This window comes from Chinchilla lanigera, unplaced genomic scaffold (genome assembly GCF_000276665.1).
Source record: "Chinchilla lanigera isolate Chin_1 unplaced genomic scaffold, ChiLan1.0 scaffold00083, whole genome shotgun sequence".
Taxonomy (NCBI): Eukaryota; Metazoa; Chordata; class Mammalia; order Rodentia; family Chinchillidae; genus Chinchilla; species Chinchilla lanigera.
Window position 1 is genome coordinate 3,647,577 of NW_004955484.1, and position 16,471 is coordinate 3,664,047.

The 16,471-nt window shown below is 45.1% G+C and overlaps 1 protein-coding gene across 4 annotated transcripts in view; it reads right to left on the minus strand.

The window, feature by feature from the left end:
* Positions 1-16,471, minus strand: part of Hydin (HYDIN, axonemal central pair apparatus protein) — a 380,912-nt gene that overhangs the window by 79,681 nt on the left and 284,760 nt on the right. For all 4 annotated transcript variants that reach the window (XM_013503972.1, XM_013503969.1, XM_013503970.1 and 1 more), the window contains exons 43-52: positions 16,065-16,248; positions 12,654-12,795; positions 10,569-10,731; positions 8,109-8,747; positions 6,425-6,643; positions 4,336-4,544; positions 3,963-4,145; positions 2,841-2,960; positions 2,088-2,247; positions 1,811-1,983 (exon numbers count right to left, since the gene is read on the minus strand). In XM_013503972.1, the coding sequence (XP_013359426.1) occupies positions 1,811-1,983; positions 2,088-2,247; positions 2,841-2,960; positions 3,963-4,145; positions 4,336-4,544; positions 6,425-6,643; positions 8,109-8,747; positions 10,569-10,731; positions 12,654-12,795; positions 16,065-16,248 (2,192 nt within the window). The remainder of the gene's footprint in view (positions 1-1,810; positions 1,984-2,087; positions 2,248-2,840; positions 2,961-3,962; positions 4,146-4,335; positions 4,545-6,424; positions 6,644-8,108; positions 8,748-10,568; positions 10,732-12,653; positions 12,796-16,064; positions 16,249-16,471) is intronic.

Sequence of the window (16,471 nt, forward strand, 5' to 3'; positions counted from 1 at the left end):
TTTATTTTTTTGTCTTTTTGAGATAGGGGTTCACTACGCAGCTCAGGCTGGCCTTGAGCTCACTTTGTAGCCCAGGCTGGCCTCGAACTCACAGCAATCCTCCTGCCTCAGCCTCCCTAGTGTTGAGATTACAGGCACGTGCCATCATGCCCAGCTTTCTCTCTGTTCTTAAACTGAGTAATTACATTAAATTTATCTTCAAATTCATTGGTTCTTTCTTTTGCTGTCTTCAAACCACTGATTAGTTCATTCTGTAAAATTTTCAGTTGAGGTGTTGTACTTTTCCATTCTCAAATACTTACTTAGTGCTTTTAAAAAATAGTTTCCATTTCTTTTATTGGCTTTTCCATCTACTCATTCACATTCTTCTTGGCCCAATGTTTCATTACAAATTTGAACATAGTTATAATAGATGATTTAATGTCATAGTATCAACTAATTCCAAAATCTTGGTCATCTTTGGGTCACTTTCTATTCATCATTCAACATGAGTTTACCTAAGATGAATGGCTTTGGATAATTAGTTGTTTTATGTAATTAATTGCTCCTAGTCGTTTACCTAGTTGTTTTCCTTACCAGACTGGAAACTCCTCAGTAGTTGAGATGGTTCCCTCCACACTGTGACAGGTGTGCAGTTAATACCCACAGAACAGGGTTAATACCCACCAAATGGCCAAGTATCTCTGATTTTATGAAGAAAAACCTTCCCCTTGCTCTCTCCCACTGTGAAGCAAGTGTCCTGTCTTGCTCATTTGTCCTGTCTGCCTTTCCCTCAAAGCTTCCTTCAGTTAGCGGTCAAGCAGTCCTGCTAAATGTAAGCTTCCATGCTTTCAAAGGCAACATGCCTTTTTAAAAAGTAGCTTTTCAATGTAAAAGTCTAGAATCCCCAACAGTGACATTTCAGATGGGATAATGAACTAGGCTGGTCAGGTGGCTGGCAGGAAACTCTAACTCACTGGCTGAGGGCTGCCATCGAGTTTGGTGTTTGTCTAAGAATCATGCTTGTAAAGAGGTAGAAAGTAGGGTAGGCAGCTGCAATTACCTGACAATACGTTGCATTAGTAGAATGTGCTTCACTTTTAGAAATGACATGGATAAAATTGGTATTCTTAACCCCTCATGTTCTATGCAGAAACTGAAGCTGAGAGAGGTTAATTAATGGCCCCACATTCACAGATAGTGTGGCTAGACTTGGGCCACACCTCAGTCCACTGCCTGACAGTCACATTGCCTGTAATACAGACATCTCCATGGAGTGAGAAAAAGCTCTCTTGTTGCTGCAGTCATCATTTACTTTACTGGTCAGTGTTTATTAGAGAAGGGGCCTGGTAGCAAAGACTGAGGAGTGCAGGACGCAAATCCTGACACTATTATCTCCCAGCAGCATCAGCAATGAATGTTCTCTACTTTGAGTACAACTCCAGTGAATGACTATAGAAGTTCTAGATTTGTTTAGCATTCTCTGTGCTCTAATTTCTAGAGCAGAGACTCTTACCCTCTTAGGGAATAGACCACTTTGCGAGTGTGAAGAAAGCTAGTCCTGAGAAAAATAAAAGTGTACACATTCTTTGGCAGTTGATCTTAAGGGGTTTAGTTCATCTCAGGGGGATTCTATTAAAGTCCATGCTCTGAACCCAAGTTAACAACTCGCGGCCATCTGCGTTTGCATGTGAACAAGGAGTTTCCTAGCCTGTAGGAATCCCCATGCTAACATCAGAAAAGTCCAAGGCAGATTCAGATGAGTTGGTCACCTTAGAACTAAATGTTCTTTAAATTCCATTCTAGTCTTATAACCATTTAGAACTCTGACCTGTGCAGCAATAGTCGATCAAAATGTAGTTGCCTGGGTTCTAGCTCTAGTTCTGGGCGGATTCCTTGGCAGCTTAGTTTGAAGATAGCTGGCTCGGGGTTCTCCTTGATGCAGCAAACAATGCTGTCCTCAAAGACTCCGACCGCGGTAGGGTAGGCCCAGACATTTAGCGTCTGATGGAAGAATCAAAGGAAAGTGCATTTACTCTGCTGATGCCAAGGCCTCAGACTTCCCAAGAGAGTTCTGTCCTGGTAGACCCTTTCCATGCAAATTTTACCTGCTTCTCATTGGGCTTCAGGGTCATGTTGACAGGTTCCAGAAAGTAGGTGGTTGCTTTGACATCATTCTGGAAGCAGAAGCACACCTCCACCAGCATGGGGGAATTGTTCAGGATTGTCAGGGCCTCTGTGTTGCCTGGGAATAAGGACGACTTGTACCTGGAAATGAATGGGAATGGGGATGTGGTTGTGAGGGCTGAATGGCAATTCAAAGGGACAGTGTATCTACACTGAGGCAGTGGCGTGGCGGCTGAGAACAAGACTTATAGTCGTGCAGGTTTGCCTCTGAGAATACTGCATGTGACTTGGTGAAGTTCTTTCAAGGGTCTACCCTTGGTACTTCTCTAAAAAGAAATGTGTGCATTCTTCAGGCCATCTCATTACCCACGAGGTGATTTTGAGGTCTTGAAGACAGATCTCTCCTTGGAGAACCCAAGCTATGTAGCCTAGTCTCTGTTTTACGTGGCTTCTAGACAAACCTGTCAAGCATTTCAAACTTAATGTATGTCTAAGAGAACTCTTTACCCTACCCTTCTGAAACCTGGTCCTTTCCCAGCTTCTCCACTTAGAAAAGTGGCATCTGATTCATTTGGGCATTTAACTTGGGACTCAAGGACTCATTCTCCTGGTTTGTAGTTTGGGGCTGAAGCAGTGTCTCTATAAAAAGCTATGTCTCTATAAAAATTCTACTTGGATGACTCATGAGCCAACTCAGGAGTGTAAAGTGTGCTTTGAAATAACAGAACATTTACCTGTCTCTTGATTTTCCACAAAGCAGTGGTCCAAAGTAAAACCTCTCTGTGCTCATAACATACTTCTTAAAGATGACCTCATTTGCTTTCATATTATGCTTCCGCCGAGGAAACACCACTCTGAACAGAGAGGAGGAAGACGTAAGGGGAGGGAGGTGGACAGATTGGAAGCTCAGTGCCACCATGTGCTATGTACATGAACTCAACACTCTCTATTCAGCAAAAGTCCCAGGTGTCTGATGACAGAGTGACTCTTAATTAGAGGACCTCTGTTGAGCAAGGCTTTATTTCAAACCTGGGAAGAGATACTATGGTTTGAACTTGAGAAAAAGATGCCTGGGGCATCCTACACAACAAGGGCTGAATTAGATGTTCCATTCTAGTACTCCCAGCTACAAAAACTCCCAATAATCACTATGGAAAATGAGTTCGAGTGGATGTTCATTAGTTCCTGAGTTCCTTGATACTATGAGTTCCTTTGGTGAGAATGGCAAAAAAAGCTCCTCTTGGTGGATGGTGGACAAGCTATTAAAGGCCTTTTCCTCTAGGGCTTGATGAGTGAGGTGCCTTTATGTGGTGCAGGAACTGAGCTGCCTGGTGGTGCTAGGAGTTTAGAAAAAAGCCACCCCGTGGAGATTCACACATACATTCATGTTAAAGTCCTACAGTAAATATGAAACTGGTGTAAATCTGCTTACTAATTAAATTAGCAAACTAACATGCTAGAGGAAGAATTTTTCCCTCTCTTTCTGTACTTATTATACTTTTTTCTATCTCAGAACGGAAATACCTTGTGTTATCATGTCATCCCTGTACCTCTCAGTCAGTGTCCAAGACAGTGGAACATCATGCAACCAGAGTGTCTGGGATGCTGCTTCAGTTCCATGTTATTGTAATTGTTGTTGGTGTTATTGTTATTAGAGACAGGGTCTTTCTATGAAGCCCAGGCTGGTCTTGAACTTGTGATTCTCCTGCCTCAGTCTCTAGAGTGCTGGGATTACAGGTGTGTGCCACCACACTGGGCTCTATTTGTTATTAAGAGAGACTTTGCTCAAAGTGCCATGCAGGAAAGCCAAGATATACCTGTTGACTTTTTTTTTTTTTTAAATAAAATACACTTACTTTGGGTCTTGGCAAATGCATGGGTACGTGCAGACACCTCGGCAATAAAGCTGGTATTGGCGGCGAGTTCCAAGGATCTCAAAGTTAAATGTCTGGTCGAAGTTCCCGACATCACTAGAAGAGAAGTGGACTCTCAGTGTTACCTCTCCGTTGGCTGGCACGATCCACCGGAAGTAGTTCAGCCTGAAATGACCACACAGGATTTTAAAGTGAGAGTGCCTCCTTCCAACAAGAGAAGACGGGACTGCTGTGTGGGAGCACCCCGTCCTGCTGGGGTTAGGCATGGTGGGCATTCCTGTTCCCTCTGGTGCTATAACAGCCATACCCCTAACTTGGGTCTTCAGTGTCTGCCCTGGAATGCTCAGAGGCCTACCTGACAAATTTCTCCTGGGAGAGGTGCCCACTGAAGTTGTTCTGATCTATGTCTGACAGGGGAGCAATGGTTCCAGCAGCTCCCCCTGAAAGGGCTTTCTTGCCCGTGGCTGTGCGACGTTTATCCTTCTGAGTCTCCCGGACTGGTTCAGGTTTTTCTTTCAATTTCTGTCTGCTTCCCTTAGATGAGACGGCCTGTTCATCCTGGCCCTTAATTAAAAAACAAGCACAAAGTCTTAAGTACACCTCTGACCCCTTTACCAGCAAAGATGGAGATGCCTACAGCTCATCAGCAGGCTGGGGTGATGGAGCTGCAGATGTTGGACATGGGGACACAGCAGGATGCAGCCTCACATGTTGGTGACAAGACCTATGTTTTCCCTGGCACCCTACTGGCTGAGGAGATTGAAGCCGTAGTGTAAGCTAGAAGTCAGCTGGGAGTAATAGGACTGGCGTCTCAGCACACAGTCTGTGTTAGAATGTTTCTATTTGTCCCAGTCATGTCTTTTTAGCACCATTTCTTTGTTATTACACTTTAGTATCTTCTTAGGGGGTAGTGGTGCTGAAGCTGAAATCGAGGGTTTAGTGTCTTACCCTAGATCTCCCCACCCCCTCTTAGTCATATTGACTTCTTGGAGAAACCAGGTCCACATTCTTATATAGAATTTCCCACAGTCAGAATTTTACTGACTCTTCTAACAGTGCCATTTAACCTATTCTGCTCCTCCCCGTGTTTTCTATAAATTGAGAATCATGCCTAAAAACTTGATTTGATTCATAAGTGATGCTCTGTACTTCATACTCCAATGCAACGGACAAGCGATGTCAGGTTGACCTGTGGTTACATTTGCAAAGCACGTCCGCCTGGCTTGGGAGGTGCCTGCCAGGTCTGTCCTTTGTAAAATACACTCTTCCCTTTGCAGTTAGCCACTCACCCTGGGGTAGATGCTCCGGCTGGTGTGAGTGCCTTGTTCCCTAATAGCCTTCACCTTCTGCTCTTTGTACCCACTGATGAGCCATAGTTAGTTACTTTGCTGGGGAACACAAGATGGAGATTTCTAATTCTACCATTATTTCTATAATTTTAAGCTGCCATTCTACTAGAATGAAGAACTTTCCTTTGACAACTGCTGCATTAGAGTGCATCCTAAAATCCTTTACATGGCTAATTTTCAGAATAAGGGGTTGGTACAGTGGTCACCTCTGATGATGGCAATGATTTTTTTTTACTTTGATATTTTTGATTTGAAATTTCACCATGGCCGTTCTACTTGGCTGAGGATACCCATGGCTGCTACTGGCCTCGAAGCTGATTTTCCACTCACTTGCACATTAAAGTTGGGAGTTAGCTCTGTGGCCTCTGTGAGGTAGGCAGGGTCTACAAGTGATTGTATTCGTTCCCTTTACAGAGGTGCATGTCTTGGAGAAGGGTATATGTGGCCACCATCCTTCCCAGGGGATACAAGGCCCTGCTGTAATTTTAATAAGCATACCATCTGAATATTATTGCTTAAAGCTACCTCTTTGTGATTCATTCTATTAGTTGTACATACATTTTCTTTTACTTTTACATGGTTTTGTTTTGATTACTTATATTTTTAATCCAACTTGAATTTATTTTACTATGTCACCAGGCAAGAAGATAAAAAGTGACTTTACCCAAAGTATCTAATCTTCCCATTATAATTTCTTTAATAAACAATCCTTTCCTTGGTGGCAAGTGTTCCCTAAACTCAAGTCTTTTGTATCACCTTAGCTTCACAGTATTTTCATTTACTTTATTTTTTGCAGTACCGAGGATTAGAAGAGTGAGTTTTGCTGATCCTTTTTCTTACAGTGGAGCTTCAGAGCCATGTGACAAGTTTCCTAGGCCTCATCTGGGGATGACAAAAGTTGGAAGGGGAGAAGCCCTGATGCGAACAGGGCAGGCCCTAGGGAAGGAGGAATATTGGACGTGGAGAAGACACAGCGTGGGGAGGCTCATGCACATCCTCACAGCTGACTCAGCTTTGGCTGTGCTGCGGAGGGACATTATTTCCCTCCCTCTGAGGTCCTGCTAGGGCTGGGAGAAGTGGCTGTGCACCCTTTACCTTCGAGGACAGGGTGATGGCAGAGTGATCTGATTCTGCTTCCATTTCTTTTTTGTCATCCAGCAGGCAGAGGTCGTCAGGTGGGATCACAAATATGAAGTGTTTGAGAACTTCTGTGGGGACCATGAATAGCCGCTTCACAGGGTATGAGACGATGGAGAACAAGGCAGGAGGTGGGATGGGTGGGCCAGAAGATCCCAGCCCCAAGATGTCCAGGATCTAAAGCAAAGGCTCAAGTTAATTTCCTGTGCAGAGGATCTGGTGAGCCCTCACTGCTCCTGAGTGTGCAAGGATGGCCCATACAACCCCTTCCTTCAATGTTTTTTGGGAAACTCTTGCCGAGAGCATGTTTTAGGGAAGGGAGTAAAGGCTACTGAGCCAGCTCTGCAGGGTCTTGTAAACCCTTGCACTGTATATGGGTTGGAGGCTCTTGCTGTGGGCTGCATGCTGTCTGCAATCCTCAGAGCTATTGCTACACTTCATTGGAACTACTGAATTATCTGTTTTTGCAAATGGACCATAAGCTCCAATTAGGACAGGAACCAGGTTGAAACAACACATGACCTTGTACTCAGTAAATTCGCTTTTAATTTTTTGGTAGTAGTGGGGAGTGAAGACTCTGCATTGAGCTACATCTGAAGCCCTTTTTATTTTCTATTTTGAGTCTGGGTCTTGTTAGGCACTAAGTTCCCCAGACTGAGCTTGAAATTGTGATCCTCCTTCCTTGACCTCCCAGAGTGCTGGGATTACAGGCATATGCCATCATACTTGGCTTAAATCTGTTTAATTTAAACAGACCTCATGTCTATAGTATAGAGTTGTTCCATTCATTTTCAGGTTCCATGTTAATTTTTCTTTAAATGCTCTTTCAAAGGCAAAAGAAAGTACAGGAGCAGGTCAAATATGGCAAAGAAGAAACAAAGCAAAGGTTCTGGAAATAGGCAGAAAGGATGGGAATGAAGTGAGAAGTCAAAGAGCAACTTGAGGGAGAAAATGTATTCCTGCAGCATTCTCTCATTCCACTGTGACACAAAATGCATGAGCCATCTCCAGAGCAGCTGGGTTGAAAATTTAGTAGCAACTTCCTTCCCAGAATGCAAAGATTCTCAAAATAAGCATAATTTGCTATGTTGACAGCACTATAAGCTGAAGCCCATCTGAATGCCCATTTTGTGGACCAAGAAGTGGCCTGCTAGGATAGCAATTTATCACCTTTATGTGCTCCTGTGTTTCTCATTCTTTGGACCAGGAAGGTAAATCATTACCGGACTAGATGAATCTCTTGTCTGATCCCAAAGCACACCTGCCTTGCCAGCCTATAGCACCAATGGTGTCAGTACTAAAGATCAACTGTATAGGTAGTTATTCATGAGATTAGCTTATTGATTGATTAGTTTATTGACTGGTGCTAGGGCTTGAACACAGGCATGCTAGGCAAGCACTCTACCACTGAGTTATGTCCCCAGCACTAGATAGAAAAATTTAGATTCATGGACATCTCTGTGGATTTTCTTTTAACAAGTGATAAGAGGTCCCTTTAGCCATTATTGTCTTATATTCATGGAAATATCAGAAAGTTAACTAAATGGTATAGACTTTCAGTAGAAGGATGTGTTTTTATTGTGATGAGCACAGTACCTGTGGCCTCACTGATTACTTCTCCACCTTGGAGAAGAACACATACCTGATCGAATTTGGGAAGCTTATCACTCTCCAGGGCCTGCTTCCAGCTTGAGCCTTCAAAGTCTGGAGTCTGGATGCTCATGAAGGGCACCCCCATATCCTTCTTCCCCTCATGCTCCTCTTCTTCCCCCTCTAGGTCGCTCCGCTCCTCCATGGCCCGCAGCTTCTCCAGGCGCTCCCTCTCAGCTTTCTCTCTCTCCAGGCGCTCCTTCTCTGCCCTCTCCTTCTCCAAGCGTTCTCTCTCCCGGTCCTTTCGGCCCCGTCGCCCACCACCACCAGAGGGAACCTGGCGCTGGTCATCTGGCTCATGGGGCATATCCTCGAGGCCCAGGTGAGGCAGCTGAATGCCCAGCTTCCGGTCCCAGTATGTGAGAATGTTCTGGATATCCTTCAGGGTCATCTCATAGGCCTTAAACTTCTGGGCCAGTTGCTTGTCAGCAGTGTCCTTTGGAAAGTCTCCATCACTGTCCTCTTGCTCCTGAGGAGCAAGAGGAACCCCAGCAGTCCCAGGTAAGTTGGTATCAGCCATGGGTTTCTTTTTCTTGCTTGCTTCTTCCTTCTCAGGCACTGCTTGCTCCCTAACAGAAACTTTCCTTTCTAATGAGTCTGATTTAACCTCAGGTTTGGCAGATGCAGGAACCTAGAAGGCAAAAATACATAAACTGTGCTGAAAACAGTTTATTAAGGTGAACAAATTCCATAAGGAACAGCAAGGGGACATTTTATTTCCTAAGAAGGCCTCATAGGAGTCAGGCCCCTCTTATGCACACCAGGGTTTGCCCTAAGAGTTATTGGGAGCTTTCATGTCTGTCCCATTGTTGTTCCCTGTTACAGATCTGGCTAGGCCCTGGCATTGAACACAGTGACCTTCATGTGCACTCCTGGCCAAGTGCTTTTATTCTGAGTGATCAATGAGAAAAGGCCAGCAAACTGGAGCTTTCTGTACCTGCTTTCAGGTGCCCTGGAATAACACACAAGGTGTAGCAGTTCAATCCTATTGTCTTCCTGTGTGACCCTGGGCAAAGACTGAACCTCTCTGTGCCACATCTGTGTAATATTAGTATTAATAACTGCATTAGAGGACTGTTGAGGAATGAATGTGTAAATACATGTAAAAAGCTTAGACTACTGCCTGGCATGGAATGCTAGTGTGTGTGAAGTTATGAAAATCACACTGGTTTTATATGTAATGGGTACTGTCAGAAGCAAATGGGATTTTAGAACATGGACACACCCTAGGTTTTAAAAAATTGTATTTATTCAATGAAGTGGGTGTATAGATACCAACTTTATTCTTTTTCTTACTGCCATTCCAAACTTGTTTGGTGGGAACCAGGAAATAACGATTCAACAGCTGCAAGATGATGCAAAGAAGAACAATGTAAGATTAATAGATGTCAACAAAACAGCAATAGTCAACACAAATGATATAAAAAGACTATTTGCAGAAGAAATAATAGAAAATTTCCCAAGCATGGAAAAAAGAATCTGACATACAGTAAGTGAGGTATATAGAATTCCACTTAGCCATAACTAAAATAAATCTACACTCAGACATATAATAATCAAGATCCTAGAAATTCAGTGAAAGAACAGAATATTAAAAGCTGTTAGAGAAAAGAAACAGATAATCTATAAAGGAAAGATCATCCAAATCATGGCAGATTTCTCAACACAAACCATCAAGTCGAGAAGAGCTTGGAACGAAGTATTTTAGGTCCTGAAAGAAAACAACTTCCAACCCAGATCGATGTACCCTGAAAAATTATCATTCAAAACTAATGGAGAAATAAATATTTCCATGATAAAGAACAACTGAAGAATTTCATGAGCACCAAACCAACCCTACAAAGAGTACTAAAAGATATTCTAGAAAGAAATAAAAATGACTACAATGTCAAGAACAACAGTAGAAAGGAACTACCAAGCAGAGCAAGCAATTAAACAGAGGAAAAAAAAGGAGAAACCAACAACAGGAAAATAACACTTCAAAGATAAACCAATACATCAGCTGGTCACACCCCTTGACCACAGTCATCACCATAAGGGATGCTTTGGTTATGTGGACCTCCTTGTGTCACAGTGGGCAAGGCCTGCCCACATGCCAGGGATGTTTTTGCTAAGTGTTTCAGGATGATAAACCAGATCATTTTGTTTGATTATCATTAAGGAGGAACACAAGTGCTGCACAGACTCTGTGGCTTCCTGGATGCAAACCTTTAACACTAACCTATTTAGCACCATCCAGGGCCTACTGGGCCAGAGGAGAGAGTTGGGGCTCTGGAAGACACAATTGGATGGGGGTCTGCAACTGCAACTTCATCTCTGTCCTCTGGGTGGGGTTCATCTCTCTGGCCCTTGTCAGGTGGGTAGGGGGACAAATGCCATGGTTATCCTCCAAAGAGGGGAAATGTGCTGGGTTGGTGGGCGGGTTATTAAGAGGAGCAGCAGGGATTGTTACCGGCTTGTTTCCTGTTTGTGGTTTCTTCGCGGGAGGTTCCTCCTTCACTGGGCCTTGCTTGGGCTTTTTGACCCTCTTTCTCAGCTCATCTTCTTCCTTCTGTCGCAGAAGCTCCTGCTGTAGCTTCTTTTCTTGCATTTCTCTGGCCAAGCGCTCCAGCTCCCTTCACAGAACCATGCAGAGGAAACAGAGTTCAGGCCTCCTGCCCAAGGCCCTGTCCACATGCCAGGACTGTCACTAAAAGGAGGCCTGAGAGGGGCTTTCTTGGACATGAAAAGGAAGGATGAACAAAAGGAAGCTGGGTAAATAGGAAGGAGTGAAGAAGGAAGGGTGGAAAAGAAAGAAAGGAAGAAAGAAGAAAAGCCCACATATGTCTTTAAATGTTCTTTCAGTAAATCTCTAATTGAACACAACTAGGAGGAATTTTCAATCAGTCTGTGTTTCTACTTCAATCTTGTCTCATAGGATGATAAACCAGAGCATTTTGTTTGATTATCATTAAGGAGGAACACAAGTGCTGCACAGACTCTGTGGCTTCCTGGATGCAAACTTTTAACACTAACCTATTTAGCAGAAGAATGGAGAAAATATGCTGGCAATAAGCTTGATCTTTGATAAACAACTTTCAAAAGTTGCTGTAGTAATAGTACAAATGTGGCCCAGCCTCCTACACTGTCACATTTGATGTTCGGACAATAAGAAGTGGTATTTTAGTAGCAGTGCTTTGCTTTGCTAGTTTGGAAGTGTGATGCTCCTCTCTTCTCACCATCTTTCTCTGTCTACTTTGTGTTCAGCCATCCATTGCCCCTGCTGCTAAAAGCAGAGAGGGCACCAAAGCTGGAGACCAAGTACAGACAATGGAGGGGACAGCATGGTAAATTCTGGTAAATTATCTAACCCATCTCTTCATCTCCAGAAATCTTTAGTTCTTCCTAGCTGTGGTTCTCTAGGTGCCCAGTGAGGCAAACTCATCATCCTTCATGGTGTATGTGTGTGTGTGTGTGTGTGTGTGTGTGTGTGTGTGTGTGTATGTGTGTGACTCAACTCATTTTTGAGCTCTATGGATCAAATTTGCATATTGTAAGTCCACCTTGAATATCTGGAAGCAGCAGCCTGGGTGAAAAAAGAGTGTCCTTTGGAGTCCCAAAACTAGGTTTATTGTGCCTTTGGAAGACTGGACATTTCTACAATGGGCCATGTAGGAGAAAGGAAAAGGGTGTGCTGTAGGGGTAGGAGGGCCACAGAACTCCATTGGGGTCAGTTGGAGGAGTCTGGAGGCAGAGGGAGAGGAGAGAAGCAGGTCACATTGTGGGTGAGTATCTCAGCTCTGTCCCCAGCAATGCTGGTGGCCCACAGAGTGGGTAGAACCAGCAAACGCCACCATGTTTGAAGGTCTAAGGGAGAAAATACCTGTGTCCTGCTGTCCACCTTAATCTCTGACATACCTGAGCTGGCAGCCCCAAGTTTCCTGGGCTCTAGGTGGTGTGGAGAGATCTAGTTATTATCATGTGGTGCCCAGTAGGGGCAGAGAAAGTGGCTGAGCTTGCTGGCTGTGAGCCTGCCTGGGGCATCAAGGGAACTGCCCAGGCCAAGAGTCACACGGGAGAGGCAGCCAGGCCTAAGCAGGTGGGCAACACCATGGCATGGAGAGTGGGAGGAATGACTGAGTTCTGGGGAGAGGAGAATTCTGTCAAGAGAATGGGCTTTGGGTAGCCAGCTGCAGATACCTAGGCAGAGAGATGAATAAGTTCTACCCAGGTTACACTTGCCAGGGGAGAGAGTGGGGGGCCAGGGATAGCACATGGCCCGCCAGCCCCTCCCCAGGGCCAGCCATGACACTGGAGAAACTTCCTGCTATCTCCCCATGCTCCTAGCAAGGAGGAAGGAGAAGACAGTGGGCAACACCCTGAAAGGTTATAGCAATCAATGCCCCGATGGGCCAGATGCGTCTTCTCGCTTTTTACTCTCTGCTACTGCTGCCCTCTCCAAAGACGACCTGAGCTGAGAATGTGCCCTGCTCGCCCCATCTCCCCATGAGCTCCTCCCAGGGGAGCAGCCTCTGTCTGGCCGGCTCTTGGTGCCTACCTCTTCTTCCTCTCCCGGAGCACCTGCTGAATCTCCCGGTCGAACCTGCTTTTCTCCTTTTCTGTCAAGGCGTCATATTCCTCCTCATCCATGTTTTGGAGACGCAGCTTCTCTTTCTCAAGCTCTTCCCTGCGTTTATTTTCTGCAGGGGTGAGTGGGGGAACAGGGGAGGGGAGGTCAAGTGCAGCAGCCACTCTGCTCTCTGCTGGCACAGACTTTGACAGTGAGAAGCGGCAGGTGGGCGGCTGGGATTTCTAATCCCTATTGGCGCGCCTTCATTCCTGCAGCGCCAAACTTGGTTTCCACCTGTGGTTGGCTGAATGGTGGACCCTAAAGAGGCCCACACCCTAGTTATTGGAACTTGCCATCCATGACAGAAGGGATTTTGCAGATGTGGTTAAATTAAGGATCTTGAGATTGTCCTGGAGTAGCTGGGTGGGCCCAATCTAATCACAGGTGTCCTTGTGAGAAAGAGGCAGGGGAGTCAAGGTCAGAGAAGGTGACATGACAGCAGAAGCAGAGGTCAGAGGGCTGTAAGGAAGGGAGCACGAGCCAAGGGGCACAGGTGGCCTTTAGAAGCTGGAAAAGGATCCTCGCCTACAGTAGCCTCCAAAGGACCATGGCCCTGCTGATACTTTGGTGAGAACTTTTGGTCCTAGAACTGTAAGGCAATGAGTTTATATTATATCACCAAGTTTGTGTCTGCTGTACCACCAAATTCATAAGTGGAAACCTCATTCATGAAAGGACAGCACTAATAGGTGGGGTTCTTAGGAAGTGATTCGGTCAGGAGTGTAGAGCCCAATAAACGGGATCAATGTCCTTATAAGAGAGGCCCAAGGGAGCTTTTTTGTCCCTCCTTCCAGGTGAGGGTTTCACAGGAGACACCTTCTAGGACCAAAATGGTCTTCATAAGATACTTTATCAGCCAGCACCTTGACCTTGGACTTCCTAGCCTCCAGAAATATAAGAGATAAGCTGCCCAGTCTATGGTATTTTGTCATAGCAGCCTGAATGGACTAAGACAGTGATGATTTGTCACAGTGGTGCCAGGAAACGAATACAACACCCATTAACTTTACCCGGTACGAGCATATGACACCAAAGTGCCTCGGGCAACAGAGATGTTTGCAAACCAAGGGGTTTGCATTCCACACCTATGGGTTCTGGGTTCAGATGCATGGCACATAAAAATTAAGGCACGTGACTGCTCTTCGCTCAACACTAGCATACCTGTCTCACTTCACATCCAGCTAGGTTTGAGCTTTGCACTCAGGGATCTGCATTTGAATTCTTTTCTCTTCCACTTATCAAAGGGTAGCAAGAGATGAGAATAGCAATTCCTCTCTCCTAAGTTTGTGGGTATTCAATGACCTAGCCTACTGCCTAGCACACTCAGAAATGTTCAATAAATGTTAGATTTTAATACAATAAGATTGTTATTGTATGGTGTCTTAGAATCTTTTTCAAATGCAGGGGGACCCACAATTTAACCAGGAGAAACTTTAATCCCAAGGTAACTGAGAAAATGAGAAGTGGCAATCTCTTTCAAGCTGATCATTATGGAGAAAGTAGCTTTCCAGGGAACTGAGAAACTGGAGGTTGAAATGATGCTAAGGGATGCCTGGTTGTCGCTCCTGGCTTTTCTGATGAGAATAGAGGAAAGCAGAGCTCGGGTTCTGCTTCACGACTAAGACAGCTCAGTGTCTGTAAATATTTCCTTAACTGGAGAAGCCTTCTGATCTGTACAGACTGTGCCCAAGAGAAAGGTAAACTGAGGGAAGGAGGACCGTGGTGGGGGAGGAGCTGGGCTTCTCAGGGGCAGGGCTCTGCCTCCCAGGGACAGTATTGCCAGCAGCTGTGCCCAAACCTTCCCTCAAGGGCCAAACTTTTTGGGCCTTCTAACTAGATTGGGAAGTAAGCTGCCTTTACTGTTTCTGTGTGTCTGTTTTTCAATCAGATCTTTCAGTTACTGATTTTTTTCCTTCCTAGGCCATTGGCATAATGACAGAGAAAGCAAAGGTTTCAGAGTGGCACAGACTTGGTTCTCTCACTAATATGCAATGTGATTTAACAAGATCTTCTCTCTCCTCTGATTCTCTCTCTCCTCCTCTCCCTCTGTCACTCTTCCTCTCCTCCCATCTCTTTCTCTGCTCTACTAGGAGTTGAATCCAGGGCCTTTGCACTGAGCTGCATCCCCAGCCCATTTTAAATTTTTTATTTTGAGACAGTTTCACTAAGTTGCCCAGGTTTGGACTTTAACTTGTGATCCTTCCATGTTAATTTCCCAGAGAACTGAGATTACAGGTGTACATCATAATGCTCAGGAGGACTTCTGCTATCTTTAACCTTCATTGTCCGCATCTGTAAAATGGGCACAATAATCTTCACAGGATTACTGTGAGGATTAAGTGACCTAATGTGTACAAATGTCTTATAGAGTGCTGGGCACAGAGAAGGCAATAATGTAGAGGTCATTTGTAGCATTTACCAGCCCCCACATGGGCATTTACCTTGATGGAGGTTATGAGTTTATCCTGCAGGATAACCACACTACTGAGCCAGATGCAGTGAGAACTGACAGAAGTTCTAATCTGTCCCCTTGCATCCGGCCCTGTGGATGGCTCCAGCTTGTTCCCTCCTATGTTATATCCACATTCTTTTTCCAACTCCCTGTCTTGCAGACTTCCAGTTCCAGCAACAGACATGAAGATAACAGCCTTACAAGCTATATAGCCAGCTTCCACAATTGCATATAAGTTGCTATAATGTGTGTAGGTATATGTATGTACACACACACACACACACACACACACACACACACACACAGACTTCCATGTAATATCTAAGACAGATAAGAAATTGAATATAAAAATTGAGCCTAGGGAATAGTATTAGAGTAACTAGGAAGGGAAAAGAAATCATATCATTTATGCCTTTCAAGTATTATACCATGTAAATCTATTACCTGTTTTTGAAAAATAAACATTTGAAGTGCTACAAAAAAAAATTTACCAGCTTCTCTACTTGTACAGGAAATACACAGTTGGCCTAAACCAAACGAGCAAACAACAAAGGATTGCCTGAGTCAGGACAGCTTTGCCATGTGTTCTCAGGCTGGTTGTAATCAGGGAGAGGTGTGCGGAGGACAGAGTGTGCCAGCTGCCAGGAAGCAGGGGTTCAGCTTTTGATACATGTCCTCTAATGACTGCTCTGTCTTTGTCACCTCTTAGCAAAGGAGCAATGTGGACCCCTAGGGCCACATCCTGGGCTGGAGGCATGGTGTCAATGACACAGCAAGTGTAGAAATTGCATCGAGAGCCAGTGGATTATCGGTCAGGTTGAAAAGCCCAGGGCCCTGTGGAAGGGAAAGACCAATGAGGGCCCCGGAGGAAGGTTTGGGGGCCTTGCCTTCCTGCTCCTTTCTGGCCTTCTCCTGGGCCTTCATGGCCGTGTAATCCTGGGCCATGTTGAGGACGTAGATGTGCTCCCGGCTGCCGATGGCCTTCAGCAGGCAGAGGAGGGCGGCAGGCCCGCTCCGTGCGAAGAGCGTGTCGAGGCCATCAAACACAACTCCTCGGTAGCAGTCACTCAGCTGCAACCAGAGAGAGCAAGACAGTTGGTCACCAGGGTCTCAAGGCCAGCTGCTGCCCACAGAGAGAGCTGCTGGCGCTTCTGCTGGGCTTTTCACTGGTGCCTCAGTGGGGTTTGTACACCTACTGGCCCCAGTGGATGAAAATGTCATGAATTTACCCTCTGCTTGCTAAATCCTAGAGCACAGGATTTATCACATCTCTAAAGAGTAAAGGGACAAACAA